Source organism: Callithrix jacchus, chromosome 12 (assembly GCF_049354715.1).
Source record: "Callithrix jacchus isolate 240 chromosome 12, calJac240_pri, whole genome shotgun sequence".
Classification (NCBI taxonomy): domain Eukaryota; kingdom Metazoa; phylum Chordata; class Mammalia; order Primates; family Cebidae; genus Callithrix; species Callithrix jacchus.
In genome coordinates this window covers 24095752-24117845 of record NC_133513.1, presented here as the reverse complement: position 1 = coordinate 24117845, position 22094 = coordinate 24095752, and the positions used below count along the sequence as shown (strand labels likewise).

Sequence of the window (22094 nt, the reverse complement as noted above, 5' to 3'; positions counted from 1 at the left end):
ACACTATACGTGGTCTTCCGTGTCTGACTTCTGTTATGTAGCCTAATGTTTGCAGGTGCATCTGTCTGGTAGCATGCGTCACTGCTCCATTCCTTTTCATGGCTGTGCCACGTGTTTCTCCATTTATTAGCTAATGGGCATTTGGGTTGTTCCTGCTTTTTGACTATTACAAATAATGCCTTTGAATTATTCATTAGGAATAATGACGTTGAACTTTGTCCAAGTTTTTGTGTGAACCTAAGTTTTAAGTTCTCTTGGGTACATACCTAGAAATGGAATTGCTGGATCGTGGGGCAACTCCGTATTTAACATTTTGAAGAACTGCCTAACTGTTTTCCGAAGTGGCTGTGCCATTTTACATTCCTAGCCACAATGTATCATTTCTAGTTCTCTGCCTCCTGCCAGCATTTGCTGTTGTCTTTTTGATTGGAGCCCTCCTGGAAGGTGTGAAGTGTGTCTCATTGTAACTTTCTGTTTCTTGATGACTTACTTCCTATGCTTATTGGCAGCCTTAGAAGACCTGTCTGTGCAAACCCGTTGCCCATCTTTTGGGTTGTCTTTTTATTTTGAGTTACAAGTGATTTTTATATATTCTGGATACAAGTTCCTTATCAGACAGTTTTCTCCCATTCTTTGGGCTGTCTTTTCACTATTTTGATAGCATGTTTTGAAGCGGTAAAGTTTGTTTTGTTTTTTGAGACAGGGTCTCACTCTGTTGCCCAGGCTGGAGTGCAATGGCATGATCTTGGCTCACTGTAGTCTCTGCCTCCCAGGTTTAAGAGATTCTCCTGGCTCAGCCTCCCAAGTAGCTGGGATTACAGGTGCCTGTCACCATGCCCGGCTAATTTTTTTTTTTTTGTATTTTTAGTAGAGACAGGGTTTTACCATGTTGGCCAGGCTGGTCTCAGACTCCTGACTTCAGGTGATCCACCTGCCTTGGCCTCCCAAATTACCGCCGCTACTGGCCTTCTTCTTCTTTTATTTAAATGTCTTGCTGGTGCTTTTATTGTCATATCTGAGAAACCACAGCCTATTTGTGCCAGGTCCAAGGCAGCCATGCTCCTGGTCTCCCTTGGAGCTCTATTCCCCACCTCCTTCTGCAGATCTGTTTCAGCCATCTCTCCATGCATTCCAGTTTTTTAGGTTTCTTTTTATGTTTCTCTGCAAGGAGAGCCAGCCCTTACACAACTCCTTTATTTACTTATCCTTCCACTTCACAAAATTAGCAGAAATAAACTACTGTCTTTCCAAGTTCCTAAGAGAAAAATCCCTGGCCAGTTTGGCACATGTATCTGTCTCTGGCACAGTCAGCTATGATTGGAATTGGACAGAGTTAGGGTGAAAATCTTGCTGACCTTCCTCTGTGGGCGGAGGGGGCAGTGCTCAGAAGAGTTGCTGGGCTCAGGCCAGGAAGGGATCCCAAAGCCCACCTCCCATGCAGTGGTTGTACCACAGTCCCTCTAGAAGGTCAGCATGTTGGGCTTTTAGACAACACCAATTCTCCCCAACCTGGGGTGACAACCAGCTAAGAAACAGGAGAGATGCCATAGAAAACAATACGTGTAACCTGTACATGGGAGGAAGCTGACTTTGGAAAATGTGGCAAATAAGGTTTTAGGTTTTCTTTTTTTTTTGAAACAGTCTTGTTCTTTTTTTTTTTTTTTTTTTTTTTTTTTTGCCAATCAGTTTGAGCTTATGAGGTTGCTCAGGTTAGCCTTGAACTGATGACCTCACCTTCATGAGCGCTATGAGCTCCGGCGGGAGCCACTTTGGACCCCCAACAGTCTTGTTCTGTCATCCAGGCCAGAGTGCAGTCTCCCAGGTTCAAGTGATTCTCCTGCCTCAGCCTATGAGTAGCTGGGATTATAGGTGCATGCCAGCACTCCCAGATAATTTTTGTATTTTTAGTAGAGACAGGGTTTCACCATGTTAGCCAGGCTGGTCTTGAACTCCTGACCTCAGGTGATCTGCCTGCCTTGGCCTCCCAAAGTGCTGGGATTACAGATGTGAGCCACCGTGCCTGGTCAGATTCTTTTATTTTCAAAAATCATACACTTGTAGCCCAAACTTTTTCTAAAACTCTGCTATGTTACTTCAAACCTGTAGTCTCGAAGTCAGGACCAACAGGAGGCCTCCTGAAGCCCCAGACTCTGCCGCCTACTTGATCAGAGGTGCCTGGGGCCCTGGAGTGGGGCATGGTGGGATGCCTGGGTGTATGTCAAGAACCGAGCTCTGCTCTTCCAGGTTGTATATGAGAGGTGTGAAAAGCTGAGGCCCACCCTGTTCCGGCTGGCAAGTGACACCACTGATGATGATGATGCACTTGGTAAGTTTTCTTTTCCTGGGTATAACTAGCAGCCCAGGTGCAAGACAGACTCAGTCCCTGCTGTCATGCTGCTGAGCCAGGATGGTGTGGCCTGAGTTGCTTCACAGCTGACGTCCAGCAGGATCCAGGCTTCAGTAAGAAATCAGCAGAAGGCCAGGCACAGTGGCTCATGCCTGTAATCCCAGCACTTTGGGAGGCCAAGGCCGGCAGATCATGAGGTCAGAATTTCAAGACCAGCTGGATCAACATGGTGAAACTTAGTCTACCAAAAATACAAAAATTAGCCAGGTGCAATGGTGGGCTCCTGTAATACCAGCTACTATGGAGGCTGAGGAAGGAGAATTGCTTGATTCCAGGAGACAGAGGTTGCGGTGAGCCGAGGTGCCACTGCACTCTAGCCTGGGCGACAGAGTGAGACTCTGTGTCAAAATAAATAATTAAAAAAAAAAAAATCAGCAGCAAAGGCTGGATATGGTGGCTCATGCCTGTAATCCCAGCACTTTAGGAGCCCAGGGTGGGTGGATCACCTGAGTTTAGGAGTTCGAGACCAGCTGACTGACATGATGAAACCCCGCCTCTACTAAAAATACAAAAATTAGCTGGGTGTGGTGTTGTGTGCCACTAATCCCAGCTATGTGAGAGGCTGAGGCAAGAGAATCATCACTTGAACCCAGGAGGCAGAGGTCGCAATGAGCCAAGATCACTCCCTAGCACTCCAGCCTGAGTGACAGAGCAAAGCTCCATCTCAAAAAAAAAAAAACACAAAAAGCAGCAGCAGGTCTAAAGCCTGAAGAGGGGTGGAAATTGACCATGGAGATTGGGGTGTGAGAGGTAGAAGAAAGTTCCCACTGGAGGCTTCAGGAAAAGCTGACCAATCGCAGGCCACAGAAACAGCTGGGGTGGTGTCTCAAAGGGATCACCAGCTTTTGTACCTTCAGGGGCCAGGTGGGTTACCTGAGTGAGTCAGGCTGATGGGAAATGGAAGGGTCATCCGTAGGGATGGTGGAGAATTGTCCACAAGTATTAAAAAGTTATTTTAACTCTCTATTATGGAAAATACCGAAACATGAGAGGGGAAGTAGCAGAATAAATTCTATGTATTTTTTTTTTTTTTGAGACGGAGTTTCGCTGTTGTTACCCAGACTGTAGTGCAAGGGCACGATCTTGGCTCACCGTAACCTCCGCCTCCTGGGTTCAAGCAATTCTCCTGCCTCAGCCTCCTGAGTAACTGGGATTACAGGCACGTGCCACCATGCCCAGCTAACTTTTTGTATTTTTAGTAGAGACTGGGTTTTACCATGTTGACCAGGATGGTCTCGATCTCTTGACCTCGTGATCCACCCGCCTCAGCCTCCCAAAGTGCTGGGATTACAGGCGTGAGCCACCGCACCCGGCTATTTTTGTATTTTTAGTAGAGACAGACTTTTGCCATGTTGCCCAAGCTGGTCTCAAACTCGTGGGCTCAAGTGATTGCCTGCTTGGCCTCTAAAAGTGCTGGGATTACAGACCACACCACACACTGCTTTTTTACTTGTGTGAAAAATATGCCTCTGAATTGAGAGTTCTATCGGTCTCAGTTTTGCTCATGACATCCCCCTCGATGCTGTTAATGTTTCTATTTCTGATACTTCTTTTTTTTTTGAGAGAGAGTTTCGCTCTTGTTGCCCAGGCTGGAGTGAAATGGTACAATCTCGGCTCGCTGCAACCTCCATCTTGTGAGTTCAAGCAGTTCTCCCACCTCAGTCTCCCAAGTAGCTGGGATTACAGGTGCCCGCCACCATGCCCAGCTAATTTTTTATATTTTTAGTAGAGATTGTGTTTCACCATGTTGGCCAGGCTTGTCTCGAACTCCTGACCTCAGGTGATCTGCCCGCCTCAGCCTTCCAAAGTGCTGGGATTACAGGCGTGAGCCACCACCCCTGGCTGATATTTCTTTTTATAGCCAGTGGATCAAGAGCTTGAGGGTTGGTGGGCCATGGCAGTCCAGAACGTAGATGGTGTTCAGGAGGCCCATGGTTATCTCGCTGTGGTGGCATGCACCTCTAGTCCCAACTGCTCTGTCTTAAAAAAAAAAAACAAAACCCACTTTAACTGCATTAAATACTAAGGGATCCTTTTAGTATTTGTATCCACATTGACAAAACAGCTTCAGGTTCTGAGTTAAAGTTAAAAGTTTGCCTTCATTTAAGTGCTTACTCCTGGCCATTACTCTGGACAGTACAAATGTGGAAGGTGAATAGATTTGCTTTCTTTTTTTCTTTTTTCTTTTTTTTTTTTTTTTGAGACGGAGTTTCGCTCTTGTTACCCAGGCTGGAGTGCAATGGCGCGATCTCAGCTCACCTCAACCTCCACCTCCTGGGTTCAGGCAATTCTCCTGCCTCAGCCTCCTGAGTAGCTGGGATTACAGACACGCACCACCATGCCCAGCTAGTTTTTTGTATTTTTAGTAGAGATGGGGTTTCACCATGTTGACCAGGTTGGTCTCAATCTCTTGACCTCGTCATCCACCCACCTCGGCCTCCCAAAGTGCTGGGATTACAGGCTTGAGCCACTGAGCCCAGCCCTAGATTTGCTTTCTTTTGGATTGAGAACTAACGTTAGGACTCAGAGGTTAAGTGACTGGACCTGATAGGGTCCGATGACATGATCTGGGGGCAGGAGGTGTGGATAAACTGAACATAGTTGAGCCATAGGAAGGCTGTTTTATGGAAAAGCTTAGGAAGGACTAAGATTGGCTGGGCACAGTGGCTCACACCTGTAATCCCAGCACTTTGTAAGGCCAAGGCGGATAGATCACAAGGTCAAGAGATTGACAACAACCTGGCTAATTTGGTGAAACCCTGTCTCTACTAAAAATACAAAATATTGGCCAGGCATGGTTGCATGTGCCTGTAGTCCCAGCTACTTGGGAGGCTGAGGCGGGAGAATCGCTTGAATCCAGGAAGTGGAGGTTGCAATGAGCTGAAATCGTGCCACTGCATTCCAGCCTGGGTGACAAAGCAAGACTCTGTCTCAAAAAAAAAAAAAAGATCGGGACTGAGATTGTTGGTCACCAAATCAGGGGTTTCTGATTCTTCTCTCATTCTTCAGCGGAAATTCTCCAGGCAAATGACCTCCTCACTCAAGGAGTTCTGCTGTACAAACAGGTGATGGAGGGCCGGGTCACCTTTGGAAACACAGTGACTAGCTCAATGGGAGACATCCCTGTTTCTAGAGGTATGTTTGGAAGCTTCTCCTTGCCTTCTGCATTGGGGCAGCCTGCAATTCCCAGAAAAGAAGTGGGTCCTATGCATATTCTGGGTTAAGGAATAGAAATAAGATAACTTGCCTTTTGGTCCCATTCCTGTGTAAGTGGGTTTCATGTCACCATGCTCAGCCACAGGAACCGTCACAAGCTGGCTGCCATGCTGGACCCCAGCTTTGACTACACACCGAAACAGATATCTAACCTATGCCTGGGTTTGAATTCTCATAAGTGGTTGCATACAGGAGCTGGAGACAAAAGAAATGGTCTTCCTCAGTGGTTCCTAGTGCCAGGCCAGCTGTATCATAATCACCTAGAACACTGGTTGAAATGTCACTGCTTAGGTCCCTGGCTTGGATCTTCTGAATCAAGAGTGCTTGGAGCTGGGCCTGGAGATCTGTGTCTTTCAAGCGCTACAGGTGATTCTGATTCAGTTGTGGTCAGAAGCCTTGAAATGGCCTGAGCTGGAGAAGGCCAAGTCTGCTCTCCTTCCAGGTGATGGGACCTTTGCAGGAAGACCTGCAATCCCTTGTGTCCCTCTTGTCTCAGGTGCCAGCTGAGCTGGTGTATCAAGACATTCAGCTGAGTGGACGGTTCTTCGAGGGGCAGGGAGGGCATTACCATTTGATGAGTAGGCAGCCTGAGGGAAGCTGATGGGATTCAGGTGGAGACTTTGCTCTCCTGTCCAACTGACTTATCTTCCTAACCCTGGGCTTTCTAGTCTTTCAGAATCCAGCAGGCTGCATGAAGACCTGCCCCTTGATTGACTTGGAGGTGGACAATGGACCTGCACAGGCGGGGACTGTGGCGCCATCTTTGCTTCATCAGGACCTGGCAGCCTTGGGTGAGGGCGGGCGCTTGTGGGGGCAGGCACAGGATGGGTGTGAATAGGGGAGTGAGCTGGTTCCCTCGGGGAGCACATGCCTGCTGCTGAAGGAATAAGGATGGGTGTGAGTAGGGGAGTGAGTGAGTCTCCTCAGGAGCACATGCCTGCTGCTGAGGGAATGAGGGTGGTTGTGAGTAGTGGAGTGAGCTGTTGGGGAGCACGTGTCTGCTGCGAGGGACTGAAGGTGGTTGTGAGTAGTGGAGTGAGCTGTTGGGGAGCACGTGTCTGCTGCGAGGGACTGAAGGTGGTTGTGAGTAGTGGAGTGAGCTGTTGGGGAGCACGTGTCTGCTGCGAGGGACTGAAGGTGGTTGTGAGTAGGAGAGTGAGCTGGTCTCCCGGGGGAGCACGTGTTTGCTGCTGTGGAAGTCGGGATGGTTGTGAGTAGGGGAGTGAGCTGGTCTCCCAGGGGATCACATGCCTGCTGCTGTGGAAGTCAGGATGGTTGTGAGTAGAAGAGTGAGCTGTTGGGGAGCACGTGTCTGCTGCGAGGGACTGAAGGTGGTTGTGAGTAGTGGAGTGAGCTGTTGGGGAGCACCTGTCTGCTGCGAGGGACTGAAGGTGGTTGTGAGTAGGAGAGTGAGCTGTTGGGGAGCACGTGTCTGCTGCGAGGGACTGAAGGTGGTTGTGAGTAGTGGAGTGAGCTGTTGGGGAGCACGTGTCTGCTGCGAGGGAATGAGGGTGGTTGTGAGTAGTGGAGTGAGCTGTTGGGGAGCACGTGTCTGCTGCGAGGGAATGAGGGTGGTTGTGAGTAGTGGAGTGAGCTGTTGGGGAGCACGTGTCTGCTGCGAGGGACTGAAGGTGGTTGTGAGTAGGAGAGTGAGCTGTTGGGGAGCACGTGTCTGCTGCGAGGGAATGAGGGTGGTTGTGAGTAGTGGAGTGAGCTGTTGGGGAGCACGTGTCTGCTGCGAGGGACTGAAGGTGGTTGTGAGTAGTGGAGTGAGCTGTTGGGGAGCACGTGTCTGCTGCGAGGGACTGAAGGTGGTTGTGAGTAGTGGAGTGAGCTGTTGGGGAGCACGTGTCTGCTGCGAGGGACTGAAGGTGGTTGTGAGTAGTGGAGTGAGCTGTTGGGGAGCACGTGTCTGCTGCGAGGGACTGAAGGTGGTTGTGAGTAGGAGAGTGAGCTGGTCTCCCGGGGGAGCACGTGTTTGCTGCTGTGGAAGTCGGGATGGTTGTGAGTAGGGGAGTGAGCTGGACTCCCAGGGGAGCACGTGTTTGCTGCTGTGGAAGTCAGGATGGTTGTGAGTAGGAGAGTGAGCTGGTCTCCCAGGGGAGCACGTGTTTGCTGCTGTGGAAGTCAGGATGGTTGTGAGTAGGGGAGTGAGCTGGTTCCCTCAGAGAGCACATGTCTGCTGCTGAGGGAATCAGGTGGTTCTGGATAGGGGGGAGTGAGCTGGTTCCCTCAGAGAGCACATGTCTGCTGCCGAGGGAATCAGGTGGTTCTGGATAGGGGGGAGTGAGCTGGTTCCCTCAGGGAGCACATGCCTGCTGCCAAGGGAATCACGTGTTCTGGGCAGTTCAGAGGGTCCTCCTTGCATATTAGTCACAGATTTGCCATTGATGAATCACATGACCTTCAGTAAGTTGCTTATTTGTCTAGACTTTCTGGATATTCTAGAAAGGGTGGGTGTGGTATCGTGCTCCATATGGAAGCAGGTGGATTTACTGTTGTGCATCTCACTCTGCTCCTTTCTTACAGGAATCAGTGATGCTCCTGTTACAGGCACGGTAAGGACCCCCTTCCCAGGGCCCAGAGAGAGAAGGGGAAGGTCTTAAACCTGCCCTTGTGAGGTAGCACTGCCTGGTGGGCAGAGAGGTGCTCCTGCACTGTTCCAGTGAGAACATGACCTTGGAGGCCCAAAGCCTCTTTCTCATCCATACTTTCTGGCTGGTACCCCAGGGGAGACAGGTTGCACCAGGCTCCTGCTTCCTGAAGGTCTGCCCAGGAGCTGTATGTGATCTTGCCCTTTCTTTCCCCTTTTGCCCTAGGAGATGTCACCAGCCTGGGCCACAGCACCTTGGGTGGGCTCAGGAGAACTGTGCGATGGTTTTACTGTGGCTGATGGTCATTTATACCCTGGCCTTATTTTAGCCATTCCTGGTTTGACAGGTTGCTGATCAGAATTGCTATGAGGAAAAGAGGAATCCCTCCGCCAGCACGCTGCCAGGCAGTGGCATTCAGAACCCTTCTGCAGACAGGAATTTGCTGGACCTCCTCTCACCACAGCCGGCTCTGGGCCCTCTGTGAGTCTTATAGGCAAGGGGAGTGGGAGAGTGTGGCTCCTGAGTGCAGTTCCTTCTCATGGGACAAGGGCCAGAGAATGGTGCTCTAAGACAGCTGAGACCTCTCGCCCTGGAGAAACATCTTTCTTTTCTTTTTTTTTTTTTGAGACTCTCTCTCTGTCACCCAGGCTAGAGTGCAGTGGCACGATCTTGACTCACTGCAACCTCCACCCCCTGGGTTCAAGCAATTCTGTCTCAGCCTCTTGAGTTGCTGGGATTACAGGTGTAATGCCACCAAGCCCAGTTAACTTTTGTATTTTCTTTTACTAGAGACGGGGTTTTACTGTTAGCCAGGCTGGTTTTCATCCCCTGACCTTGTGATCTGCCCACCGCGGCCTCCCAAAGTGCTAGGATTAAAGGTGTGAGCCACCATGCCTGGCCTAAAGGCATGTCTTATGTGGCAGCAGACAAGAGCGAATGAGAGCCGAACGAAAAAGAGTTTCCCCTTATAAAGCCATCAGATCCCATGAAACTTACTCACTGCCATGAAAACAGTATGGGAGAAACTGGCTCCATGATTCAGTTATCTCCCACTGGGTCCACAACGTGGGAATTATGGGTGCTACAATTCAAGGTAAGATCTGTAGCTAGCCATATCATACCTGTCATCGCAGAACTTTGGGAGGCCAAGGCAGGTGGTTTGCTTGAGCCCAGGAGTTCAAGACCAACCTGGGTGCAAAACCCCATATCTACAAAAAATACAAAAGCTAGCAAGGCGTGGTAGCTTATGCCTGTAGTCCCAGCTGCTCGGGAGGCCGAGGTGGGAGGATTACTTGAGCCTGGAAATGGCTACAGTGAGCCATTACCATGCCACTGCATTCTAGCCTGGACAGCAGAGTGAAAAAAAAAAACAAAACTTTTTTTCTGCTGTCTAGGCTGTCTTAAAAAAACACAAAACTTTTTTTGAGATAGGGTCTTGCTCTGTTGCCCAGGCTGGAGCACTGTGGCGCAATCTCGGTTCACTGCAGCTTCCGCCTTGTGGGTTCAAGTGATTCTCCTGCCTCAGCCTCCTGAGTAGCTGGGACTACAGGCATAAGCTACCATGCCTTGTGAATTTTTGTATTTTTTATAGAGGTGGGGTTTCACCATGTTGGCCAGGATGGTCTTGATCTCCTGACCTCATGATCCACTTGCCTCAACCTCCCAAAGTGCTGGTATTGCAGGCGTGAGCCACTGTGCCTGGCCTCAAAAAAAGTTTAATGTGCTGCTTCCCTTTTCTCATTTTACTCCCTTTCCTAAGTATTGGGAAAATACCTGCTTTGGCCAAGACATCTGAAAAGGGGGTTATTTAAGGGCTGGGAGTAGTAGAACATGAGGTTTTTTTTTTTTTTTTGAGACGGAGTTTTGCTGTTATTACCCAGACTGGAGTGCAATGGCACGATCTCGGCTCACCACAACCTCTGCCTTCTGGGTTCAAGCAATTCTCCTGCCTGAGCCTCCTGAGTAGCTGGGACTATAGGCACGTACCACCATGCCCAGCTAATTTTTGTATTTTTAGTAGCGACGGGGTTTCACCATTTTGACCAGAATGGTCTTGATCTCTTGACCTCGTGATCCACCCGCCTTGGCCTCCCAAAGTGCTGGGATTATAGGCGTGAGCCACCGTGCCCAGCCGAACATGAGGTTTTTGCTGTTTGTTTTGTTTTTCCCTTCTAATAACCATGTAAGTGAAGTTAAGCAAAATTTGATCCATAGAGAAATACACAACAAAGTGCAAAGTACCACCCCCTAAAAACAATCTTGAATGTTCCTTGTTTTTTTTTCTGTACATGTAGTGGTACATTCCTGTGGCTTATTACACAAACCGGATCTTAATTTACAAACTGCACTCCAGCATGACCTTTTCATATCAGATTATATCTGTGATGCATTTCCATATCAGTTTCTATAAATATGCCTTGGTCGTCTTAACAGCTACATTATAATTCACTGCATGGATGTATTTGATCATTTCCCTTTTGTGGACATTTACATAATTTCCAGTTTGGAGGTACTTGGGGGAGTGCCTTATAGTATAGATCCCTAAAGGGAGAGGTTCTCTACGGTGTGAATGTAAAAACATTTTCATAGATCCTGTCCCTTTGCCTCTGGAAAAGTAGTTTATCTTCACCCAGACAGCCTGAAATGCCCGTGTTTCTGATACGTGCAGGCTCTGGCAGGAGTGATACGTGCCAGGAGTTTGTTCCCATTTGCCACCCAGAAGTCATTTCTTTTTTTTTAGACGGAGTTTCACTCTTGTTACCCAGGCTGGAGTGCAATGGCGCGATCTCGGCTCACCACAACCTCCGCCTCCTGGGTTCAGGCAATTCTCCTGCCTCGGCCTCCCGAGTAGCTGGGATTATAGGCACGCGCCACCATGCCCAGCTAATTTTTTGTATTTTTAGTAGAGACGGGGTTTCACCTTGTTGACCAGGATAGTCTCGATCTCTCGTGATCCACCCACCTCAGCCTTCCAAAGTGCTGGGATTACAGGCTTGAGCCACCGCGCCAGGCCCCCAGAGGTCATTTCTTACAGTCGTCTTTTTTTTAACCACTTGGACAGGGTGGGTTTTTTCTTCTCTCACGACTTTAGTTTTCAAAAATGTTTTCAGTTGGTGTCCCAAATGGACAGAATCATGAAGTGCACAGTAGCTGGCGTAATTTGTGTATCATCTGCCTGGTTCGTGTCCCTCTGTGATCACACCTGGAAAACAACCTGACTGAGGTTGTCAGAGACTGCCCGACAGGTGCAGCATGAACAACCTTTATAACAAAGGCTCTAGTTTATTGAGTTTTTATTATGTGTGGACACTTGAAGTGCTTTTCTTCTTTCTTTTCTTTTTTTTTTTTTTTTTTTTTGAGATGGAGTCTCGCTCTGTTACCCAGGCTAGAGTGTAGTGGCACAATTTCGGCTAACTGCAACCTCCACCTCCCAGGTTTAAGTGATTCTCCTGCCTCAGCCTCCTGAGTAGTTGGGATTACAGGTGTACGCCACAACCACCCAGATAATTTTCTTTTTTCTTTTTCTTTTTTTTTTTTTTAGTACTTTTAGTAAAGAGACAGGGTTTCACCATGTTGGCCAGGCTGGTCTTAAACTCCTGACCTCAAATGATCCACCTGCCTCAGCTTTCCAAAGTGCTGGGATTACAGGCGTGAGCCACTACACATGGCTTCTAAGTGCTTTTCATACATCTTCTCATTTGATTCTCATAATAACGTGAGGAGGTAAATTACTTCTTTTATTCCCACTTAACAGATGAGGAAGCTGAGGTATGAGTTTGATTACTTGGCAAAAGTCATATAACATCTGACTGTGTGTGTGTGTGTGTGTGTTATTTTTTTCCTTGTTCTTTTAGTAAGCCTAACCCAAATTTCAAGAAATTGCTACAATTTTTGCTAGTCTTTGGTATTTTTTATTTCTTTGTAGGAATTATGTTTCGCAGAAAAGTATCCCCAAGGACGTGCCACCAGGTACTAAGTCCTCTCCAGGTTGGTCCTGGGAGGCTGGCCCGTTGGCCCCTTCCCCATCTTCACAGAATACACCTCTGGCTCAAGTGTTTGTCCCTTTGGAGTCTGTTAAGCCCAGTAAGTACAATTTTACTCCCCACCTTTTTTTTTTCCTGGGAATCTGTTAGACTCCCAGCTTTTTCCACTCCAGCTTTGTAGAGGTGGCCCTTAAATTTGGTTGACAAATGGAAGAGATGTTGCATGAAGGCAGAAAGTAAGGGATTATGGCCAGGTATGGTGACTCACACCTATAATTCCAGCACTTTGGGAGGCTGAGGTGGGAGGATCACTTGAGGCCAGGAGTTTGAGACCAGCCTGGGCAACATAGCAAGATCCCTGTCTCTATTTGGGGGTGGAAAAAATTGAGAGGCTGAGGCAGGTTGATCACTTGAGGCCAGGAGTTTGAGACCAGCCTAGCCAACATAATGAAGCCCTGTCTCTACAAAAAAATACAAACATTAGCCAGACGTGGTGGCGTGCTCCTGTAGTTCCAGCTACTTGGGAGGCTGAGGCAGGAGAATTGCCTGAACCCAGGAGGTGGAGGTTGCAGTGAGCTGAGATCATGCTACTGCACTCCAGCCTGGGCGACAAAGTGAGACTCCATCTCCAAAAAAATAGTTTGCTGCTTTGTCTTTTAGCTAATTTTCATAGTGTTCCTTAGTATTGACACTGCCAAGAAGGATATGGGCAGACAGCATTTAATGAAAAGGCTTACTTAAGAACATAATGTTAATTGATTTGGGATTCAAAAAGGGAGTGTTTAATGTAGACTGAAATGACTGGCGAGAAGTGGAATTCAAATGAGTGGAAGAATTTGGCTAGTGATCCTCCTTCTCTAGGGATCCCTATTAAAGCAGAAAAGTGGATATTACCTCTGTCACAAAGGGAAGGGAGTGGAAGGGCCTCCTGTCTCTCTCTACACTATTATGCAGAGCAGGACACAACTCAGATCTATTCTAGAGCCTGGCTCTTTCTTCTAGCATACAGAGAGTCTTCCTTTGGCTCAGTGTGGTGAGGTCAGATTGCAGAAGGCCCTGAAATCCAGGCAGACAAATTTATAAATAAACAGAGTTCGTGAACAGGGGAGCTTTTTCCACATTTCTTTATTAATTTTTGATTTAAATAATTCATGTTCAGTGTTAATTTTCTGAGTTCAATAATTGTACTGTAGTTACAATGTTAACATCTGGGGAAGCTAGATGAAGGATATATAAGAATTTTTGTATTTGTTTTATCACTTTTCATAAGTCTGAAATTAATACAAAGCAAACTTCTATAAAAAAGTTGAAAACAAAAATACATGTTGAAAATGTAGAGTTTTATTAAAGAGAGAATGGGCCAGATGGGGTGGCTCACTCCTGTAATCCCAGCACTTGGGGAGGCCAAGGCAAGCAGCTCATTTGAGATTGGGAGTTTAAGACCAGCCTGGCTAACATGGTAAAACCCTAAAAATACAAAGATTAGCCAGACGTGTTAATGTATACCTGTAATCCCAGCTACCTGTAATCCTAGCTTCTCGAGGCAGGAAAATCGTTTGAACCCAGGAGGCAGAGGTTGCAGTGAGCTGAGATCGCACCACTGTACTCCAGCCTGAGCAACAGAGTTAGACTGTCTCAAAAAAAAACAAAAAACAAAAAAAAAAGGAAATCATCTGTACCATTATCAGCCAGAGATGGAAAGTGTGTTTGTATCTTGATAGATTTTCTTCTTGTTTTATCATGTGTATACATATGTAAATACAGTTCTTAATAATTTGATACCACAGTATGTATAGACTGTTTTATATTCTATTTACTGTTACATGATAAGTCTGTACCATTTTTATGACCTTAGTTCTTTAAAAACATGATTTCTAATGAACTTATATATATATATAAAGTACACACACACACACACACACACACACACAGCCATTAAATAGATGTGCTGTAATCTGTTTATTCAGTCCTTTTTGTATTATTTTGTTTTTATTTTTTTTGAGACAAGATCTGGCTCTGTCACCCAGACTGGAGTGCAGTGGCGCCATTTCAGGTCACTGCAGTCTTCATCCTCCAGGCTCAAGCCATCCTCCCACCTTTGCCTCCCAAGTAGCTGAGACTACAGGTGTGCACCACTACTCCCAGCTTATTCAATTTGTTTGTTTGAATAAGCTAAGGTCAAGTTGTTTCTACTGGTTTGCTGTTAAAAATAGGGCTACAGGCTGGGTGTGGTGGCTCATTCTTGTAATCCCAGCACTTTGGGAGACCAAGGTGGGCGGATCACAAGGTCAGGAGTTCAAGACCAGCCTGGCAAACATGGTGAAACCCTGTCTGTACTAAAAATACAAAAAAATAATTAGCCAGGCATGGTGGTGGGCACCTATAATCCCAGCTACGTGGGAAGCTGAGGCAGGAAAATTGCTTGAACCTAGTGAGCCGAGATTGTACCACTGCACTCTAGCCTGGGTGACACAGCAAGATTCTGTCTCAAAAAAAAAAACGGAAAAACAAGCTACAAACAACATCTTTGGATGCCTTTCTTTATACCTTCCTTTTTGCCATCCTAATTATTAGGAGATGGTAATACCAGTGAAATGCTGCATGTAGACATTTAAAATTTTGATCTGCATTATCAATTTCCCTTCTGAAAAGGTTGCTTTTTTCCCTATACTCTTGCCACCATACCCCACTGGTATTTTCAGCCTCTTATATCTTTGGTAGTTTCATTGTTGAAGTATGTTTTGATTTAATTTTTTAAATTTTTTTCTCTTAGAGATGGGGCCTCGCTCCATTGCCCAGGCTGGAGTGTGGTGTGGCATGGCCATGGCTCACTGCAGCCTCAGATTCCTCTTGGGCTTAAGCAGTCCTCCTGCCTCAGCCTCCCAGGTTAGGGAGCTAGGATGACAGGCATGCACCACCACACCCAGCAAATTTGTGTGTGTGTGTGTGGGGTGGAAGGCAGAGCTCTCTGTGTTGCCCAGGCTGGTCTTGAACTCCTGACTTCAAGCAATTTTCCATCTCAACCTCCTGAGAAGCTGGGATTACAGTCATGAGACACCATGCCCAGCTCTAAGTTGTATTTTAGTAATGTATGTTTTGATATTAAGGTTTTTTCCTAGCTGATTAACCAGTCATCTGAATGCCATTCATTGAGCCAGCCACTGATTTTTGAAGGATATGTTATGTTACAGTCTCATTTAGATCTGTTCTGCATGCTCTGTTGTATGCCACTTTACTTGAATTGTAATTTTATCTGAGTATTTGCTATAGCCCTGCTCCCCATTTTTATGTAGTTTTCCCCCTCAAATAAACATTAGAATCACTCCTTAGTTAAGTTAAAATAGTTTCTTTAGAATTTCCATTGGAATTCAACTAAACCTTTTAATTTGAGGTGATTTGGTATCTACAGTTTTATACAATTAAGTATAAGGATATATGTGTATGTGTACACATGTGTATGTGTTTATAGTCATACAGAGGAGAACGAAGAAAATAATTGCTTATTCTGGGTAGAATTAAGAGTGCATTTATTACATTCTTTATGATAATCCTGGTTGGTGTTTTTTGTTTTGTTTTGTTTTTTTTAAACAGAGTCTCGCTTTTTCACCCAGGCTGGAGAGCGGTGGTGCAGTCTTGGCTCACTGCAGCCTCTGCCTCCTGGGTTCAAGTGATTCTTGTGCCTCAGCCTCCCAAGTGGCTGAGATTATAGGTGTGCACCGCCATGCCTGTCTAATTTTTGTATTTTTAGTAGAGATGGGATTTTGCCATGTTGTCCAGGCTGGTCTCAAACTCGAACTCTTAGCATCAAGTGATCCACCTGCCTCGGCCTCCCAAAGTGCTAGGATTACAGGAATGAGCCCCCATGCCTGACTGATAATTCTGTTTTCTATAGGCTTCATGCATGATTTTAATCATGATCATATCTTCCTCAAAATTGTGATTTTTAATAACTGGTAGTGTGTAAATGATGGTTGGATGGTGGGGAGAGGTCAGTTTGGAGGGTCCTAGTCCTAGCTACTTGGGAGGCTAGCTAGAGTCCAGCTAGAGTCAGGAGGACTTGAATTATGGTAGTGCAAAGAATTCAGTCCTGCACATGCTCTAAATGGAGAAGCAGCAGCATCTGGAGATAACATGTACATCTCTTTCCACTCTGGCTGTCTGGGGCATTTGTAGCGGTGTTAACCTTCTGCTCGGGCCCTCTCCACCAGGCAGCCTGCCGCCTCTCATTGTGTATGACCGGAACGGATTCAGAATTCTGCTCCACTTCTCCCAGACGGGAGTCCCTGGCCACCCAGAGGTGCAAGTGCTGCTCTTGACCATGATGAGCACGGCTCCCCAGCCTGTCTGGGATATCATGTTTCAAGTGGCTGTGCCAAAGGTGAGTCAAACTTTGTGGATTTCTCAGTAATGGCTGTCGTTTCTGAGTGCCAGGTTCTTTGCTGGGACATTATCTGTCGGGTGTAAAGAAAAGAATCTTCACTCAAACTAACTGAAGATAAAGTGAGAATGTAATGGCTTACCTGACTGGGGATTCCTGAATATCTAACTTCAGATATGAGTGGATCCAGATAGGTTCTTAAATGGTGCCTTAAGAATCTGTATCTCTTGGCTCTGCTTTTCTTTGATACCATTCTGGCAGTTTCTCAGCTCCAGGGTTGCATGGTCCTTAACCCTCTTTATCTCATAAACTGTCACCTGGTTTGAAGCCTGTATATTGATTACCCAGTAAAGGGTTCTGATTGGACTTGTTAGTGATACTTCCATACCTTGGACCAGTAACTTGTGTCCAGGGATATGAGGCACTTGGCCAGTGGGAGATAACATATCCACCCCTTTTCAAGGGAAGTAGGGCCCTACTGATTACCAGCCACACCACAATCACAGAGGAAGGGGCCTATCCTGAAAGGAGAAGATTCAGGACAGACAAAAATAGACACGCAGTCTCATGGTAGTCCTGTGAGGAATGTACTACTCCTTACTACCTGTTTTATAAGTTATCAACCCAAGGCTCAGAAATTAAATATTTTGCTCAAGGTCACAGAGCTAATGAAAAGCAGAGTTAGGATTCAACCCAAGATGTGCCCTGGCTATTGTTGCTGCCTCTCAGATACCAGCCATTGACCACACAACTCCAGATCCACTGTGTGTGTGGAACGAAAGATGTCTTGATCCTTTTATCAGTTAGTAGAAGCCTGTCTGCTTGGGCTCCCACAGGCGCCTCGGGGTACCACATCTGAGAGGGCCATTTCCTCTTGGAGGGTGGTGGGAAGGTCCAGCTCCCACTCATCTGATCTCCATCCTGAAAGTTGTGGGTAGGAATGAGTCACATGTTGGTTTTCTTCCCCCAATAGTCAATGAGAGTGAAGCTGCAGCCGGCCTCCAGCTCTAAGCTTCCTGCATTCAGTCCTTTGATGCCTCCAGCTGTGATATCTCAGATGCTGCTGCTGGACAATCCACACAAAGTATGTTCCAGTGTCTGGTAGCAGGGAGATAGGGGCTTCTGAACTGTAAGGAGAAGTAACTTTGGGTAGAGAGAGGTACAGTGAGGCCTTGCTCTAAAGTCTCTGGTTTGCCAGGCATGGTGGCTCACCCCTGTAATCCCAACACTTTGGGAGGCTGAGGCAGGTGGATCACTTGAGGTCAGGAGTTTGAGATCAGCCTGGCCAACATGGTGAAACCCCGTCTCTACTAAAAATACAAAAATCAGTTGGGCGTGGTGGTGGGTGCCTCTAGTCCTAGCTACTTGGGAGGCTGAGGCAGGAGAATCGCTTGAACCTGGAAGGCAGAGGTTGCAGTGAGCCAAGATCGCACCACTGCACTCCGACCTGGCCACATAGCGAGACTGCATCTCAAAAAAGTAAAGTTTCTGGTTTGATTGGGTGGTAGCGGGTGTATGTGGAACATCCCTCACTAGAGTCTGTCTTTAGGGCTCATTGAAGGAAGATCTGATGGATTGTCATAGCAGGGGACTCAGGGAAGGACACATGAACTCTCGCTAATCCTTGGAAGTCCTCTGAAAGGGCAAGGCCTGTCTTTCTTAGCTAGTCTCTGAATTGCAGCCCATTTCAGGATTTCACGACTGCAGAAGTATTGAAGAGTTCCCGGGATATGTGCCTGTTTCCCCTTGTTTCTAGCTCCAGAGAGTATCCCAAATATTCCGTGTCATAGAATTGTTTGAAGCACTCACTTAAAATGAATTAACATTTTCCCTTGTTCTGGGTTGCTCTCCACTGATTTAACATCTTCTGTCTCTTCTGTCCTAGGAACCTATCCGTTTACGGTACAAGCTAACATTCAACCAAGGTGGACAGCCTTTCAGCGAAGTAGGAGAAGTGAAAGACTTTCCAGACCTGGCTGTCTTGGGTGCAGCCTAACTTCACAAGACAGACCCTTCATTTCAAGCTTAGGATGGTGTTACTTTTGCTGTCTAGTCAGGACTAATCACAGTGTTTCAGTGCAGTGCCAAGAGTCCTATCCTGACGTCAGGCTCTGGGTGTCAACCTCTGACTTACTCTGCAGATGGGTGTGTGTGTGTGTCTGGTTGTCAACCTCTGACTTATTCTGCAGATGCTGTCTCTGTGTGTGTCTGGGTGTCAGCCTCTGACTTATTCTGCAGATGGGTGTGTGTGTGTGTGTGTGTGTGTGTGTGTGTGTGTGTGTGTGGTTGGGGGAGAGGGTGGTAGTGCAGGCTTGGGATATCAGCAGTATCATCATCTCTGCTACAATCATGTTTCTGCATGTCAGCAGACACTGTCCCTGCCTCAGGTTGGAGGTTTTATAAGCCAAAGTTTTTTTCCGTGTATTGTTCGTTCCATTAATCCACTGTGCCTTGTCAGCCTTTGAAAGTCTTGGTTGCTCCCAGGCTGCTGTTCTCAGGGACCTTAAAAGGGACCTGGTTAGTCTTGGGGCAGAGAGTATCTTCTGGGGCACTCTCTTCCAAGAAAGACCTTGTCTCCATTTTCATTAGACAATGCTTCTTGTGTGTGTTCTGGAAGATCTTCTAAATGGAATGCTTGTTGCATTGTTCCCAGGTGAGTGGCTGCCATGAGACCTGAGGACCATGCTTGGGGGACCAATCATGTCCTTCACCATTGTGCCTTAGAATTGCCCCGAGACAAGACCTTTGGGCAGAGGGGAAAGCAGCTCCCAGGCCTTATTCAGGTCTCAGGTCCATGGGTTGGGCAGCCAGTCTGGGCCCTTCTCAGGACCCTCATCTCCATCCTCAATTATCCTCTTCACAACATTTGCTTCGAGCTCTTTGTCACGGACACCATGTTGGTCATGGTGAATTGGCCAACAGCCAGCCCTTGCCAGTTAACATCACAATCTAAGATGAGGAACTGTGGTGCAGATAGACATGAAGAGAGCTTAGTAGTGATTGAGGTGGTGACTAAATATACAGTCATTGAATAAATACCATGTAGCAAGTGTACTTTGTAGAGTCTTGAGTAAGTTGCGTTTAGCGATGATAGGCCTAAAGGGAAGTATCTTCTGTCCAGAAGTAAAAGAAACTTCATGAAGGATGTAGAAGCTTAACTGCCTCCGTGAAGAGAGAACCTGAAGATCTGAGGAAAGCTGGACAGGAGAGGTGGATATTGCATTTGTAATATGACAGAAAAATTCGAGTTTATATTAGTGACCACTTACTGTGTGCTGGGAACTTGAATGTGTGTTGACAAGTCCTGCTTGGCCTGATCGGTGGGAGAAGGAACCTGAGGCTGGCTGAGATGGCCAGGCATCTGACCCGGCTGGGTGGGTTTCTACCTCTGAAACTGCAAGGCGCTGTTTGGAGCTCTTCATCACAATATCTGATATTTTTACAGTGTGATCTTTTGACTTCTACATGTAGTGGAAATCTGCCAACACTAATTGGTGGAGATGGGAACTGTAAGATATCAGGTATGCTAATTTTAAGCAAATGTGAAAGCTCATAAAACAGATAAACAGTGGGGTGATTTCATTTGCCATAATTCACATAAGACAAATTGTAATCTAAAAGTACTTTCTTGCTTGTGTTCTGTGTAGTTATCCCCCCTCCCCGCTTTTCTTGAGGCCAAGTCTCACACTGTTGCCCAGGCTGTAGTAGTGCAGTAGTCTGATCTCAGCTCACTGCAATTTCTGCCTACTAGGTTCAAGCAATTCTTGTGTCTCAGCCTCCCAAGTAGCTGGGACTACAGGCCTGAGCCACCATGCCCAGCTAATTTTTATATTTTTAATAGAGACGGGATTTCACCATGTTGGTCAGGCTGGTCTCGAACTCCTGACCTCAGGTGATGCACCCGCCTCCGCCTCCCAGAGTGCTGGGATTACAGGCGTGAGCCACTGCACCTGCCCTCTATTTAGCTTTTATAGGCTCTTTTGCTGTTTCATAGTCTGGAAAGAGGTACCTATCATAATGGGTAACAGCATCTCCCTATGAAAGGTTTTTGGTTAAAATGGGTGAATGAGACTTAAAGTCAGGCCTTCTCCCCTATAGTTCAAAGGTAGACTTGTGTGTATACCTGAACATTCTTGCTTTTGAGGAGACAGACTCGTAATGGTACTACTGTGCTTAGGTGTTGGACAGGATAGGGGTGGGAGGAGAGAAGGCAGGCTGCTGTCCTGAAAGTGGCTGTGGTTTATGTCATCACTGCCTTCTAATCAGCAAGTCCAGTGGCCACTTAGAACCCAGCTCCTACCTCTTCATTCACTCAACAAGTAGTTAATTGGCCAGGCGCAGTGGCTCACGCCTATAATCCCAGCATTTTTGGAGGCTGAATGGGATGATCGCTTGACCCCAGGATTTCAAGTCCATCCTGGGCTACATAGTGAGACCTTGTCTCTATTTAAAAAAAAAAAGTTATTGACAAGCTTCCCTGAGCCAGGTACCACCCTGAAGGAGCTTCTGTTCTTTGGGGAGAAGCAAATTCATGATGTGTGTGTTGGAGCTCTGGCCCTCATGGCCAGTGCTTTCCAGTATCCTGAACTCTGCAGGGTTCCCTGTTTATCCCTATTTCTTGACCTACCTCTATGACTGCTCTTACTCCTCTGTCCCTTAAGTGTGGTGGTTTTCCAGAGTCCAGTCTTCAGGACTTGCCCATCCACACGCCTGGCAGTCAGGTGGCTCTAAACCATGTAGATGGATTATAGATCTCTCTCAAGCTGCCACCTCATTGCTGAGCCCAGATGATATTTCATTCTGTCAGTGGGTATCTGTAGCTGGAGATTCCACTGTTGCTTCAATCTCAGTTACTTAGAATGGAACCCACAGTCCTGCCCTTTTCCACCTACATGCTCTTACTTGGAAGCACCTGAGACTTACTGGGTCCCTGATTCCTGCTTCATTGTATCCACAGAGTAATTTCATGTCATGTTGCCTGTTTTCTGCATAATCCCATATCACATCCTCCCTGCACTTACATTGTCACTGCTCTGGTTTGGGCTTTTTGTTTTCTTTTTTGACAATGCCTGTGTCCCAATTCTGAGTACCAACTGCAAATCTGAGCATTTGACCAGGTGAAAAATTCTGAATGGCTTCCTGATACTTACCTGCTTACGGGATCAAATTCAAGTTGCACATTGGCACTCGGTGCCCTTCTGGTATCATCTGCCAAGACTAGGGCCTGCTTCACCACAGCCACAATAAAGTCCTTTCAAGCCCTGATAATGCCATGTTTTGTCATAACCTTTTGCCTACATATGTAGTTAATTACTCTTCCTGTTATCTATTCCACAAACTTAAGACTGGGCAAAAATGTTACCTTATCTGTAAGCTACTCTTTGAACATAAACAGGTAATGAATACAGTGTTGAAAACAGGATAAATGGGCCGAGTGTGCTGCTCATGTGTGTAATTCCAGCACTTGGGAAGCCAAGGTGGGCGGATTACGAGGTCAAGAAATCGAGACCATCCTG

The 22094-nt window shown here is 46.7% G+C and overlaps 1 protein-coding gene across 1 annotated transcript in view; it reads left to right on the top strand.

Annotated features, from left to right (window-relative positions):
• The window catches only part of GGA2 (golgi associated, gamma adaptin ear containing, ARF binding protein 2), a 42590-nt gene extending 20744 nt beyond the window's left edge, over positions 1-21846 (top strand). The window contains exons 9-17 of the mRNA XM_003734423.6: positions 2245-2326; positions 5417-5542; positions 6292-6414; positions 8153-8181; positions 8564-8697; positions 12143-12300; positions 16409-16578; positions 17552-17662; positions 18464-21846. Of these exons, the coding sequence (XP_003734471.2) occupies positions 2245-2326; positions 5417-5542; positions 6292-6414; positions 8153-8181; positions 8564-8697; positions 12143-12300; positions 16409-16578; positions 17552-17662; positions 18464-18574 (1044 nt within the window). The 3' untranslated portion in view covers positions 18575-21846. The remainder of the gene's footprint in view (positions 1-2244; positions 2327-5416; positions 5543-6291; positions 6415-8152; positions 8182-8563; positions 8698-12142; positions 12301-16408; positions 16579-17551; positions 17663-18463) is intronic.
• Positions 21847-22094: the final 248 nt, after the last annotated feature.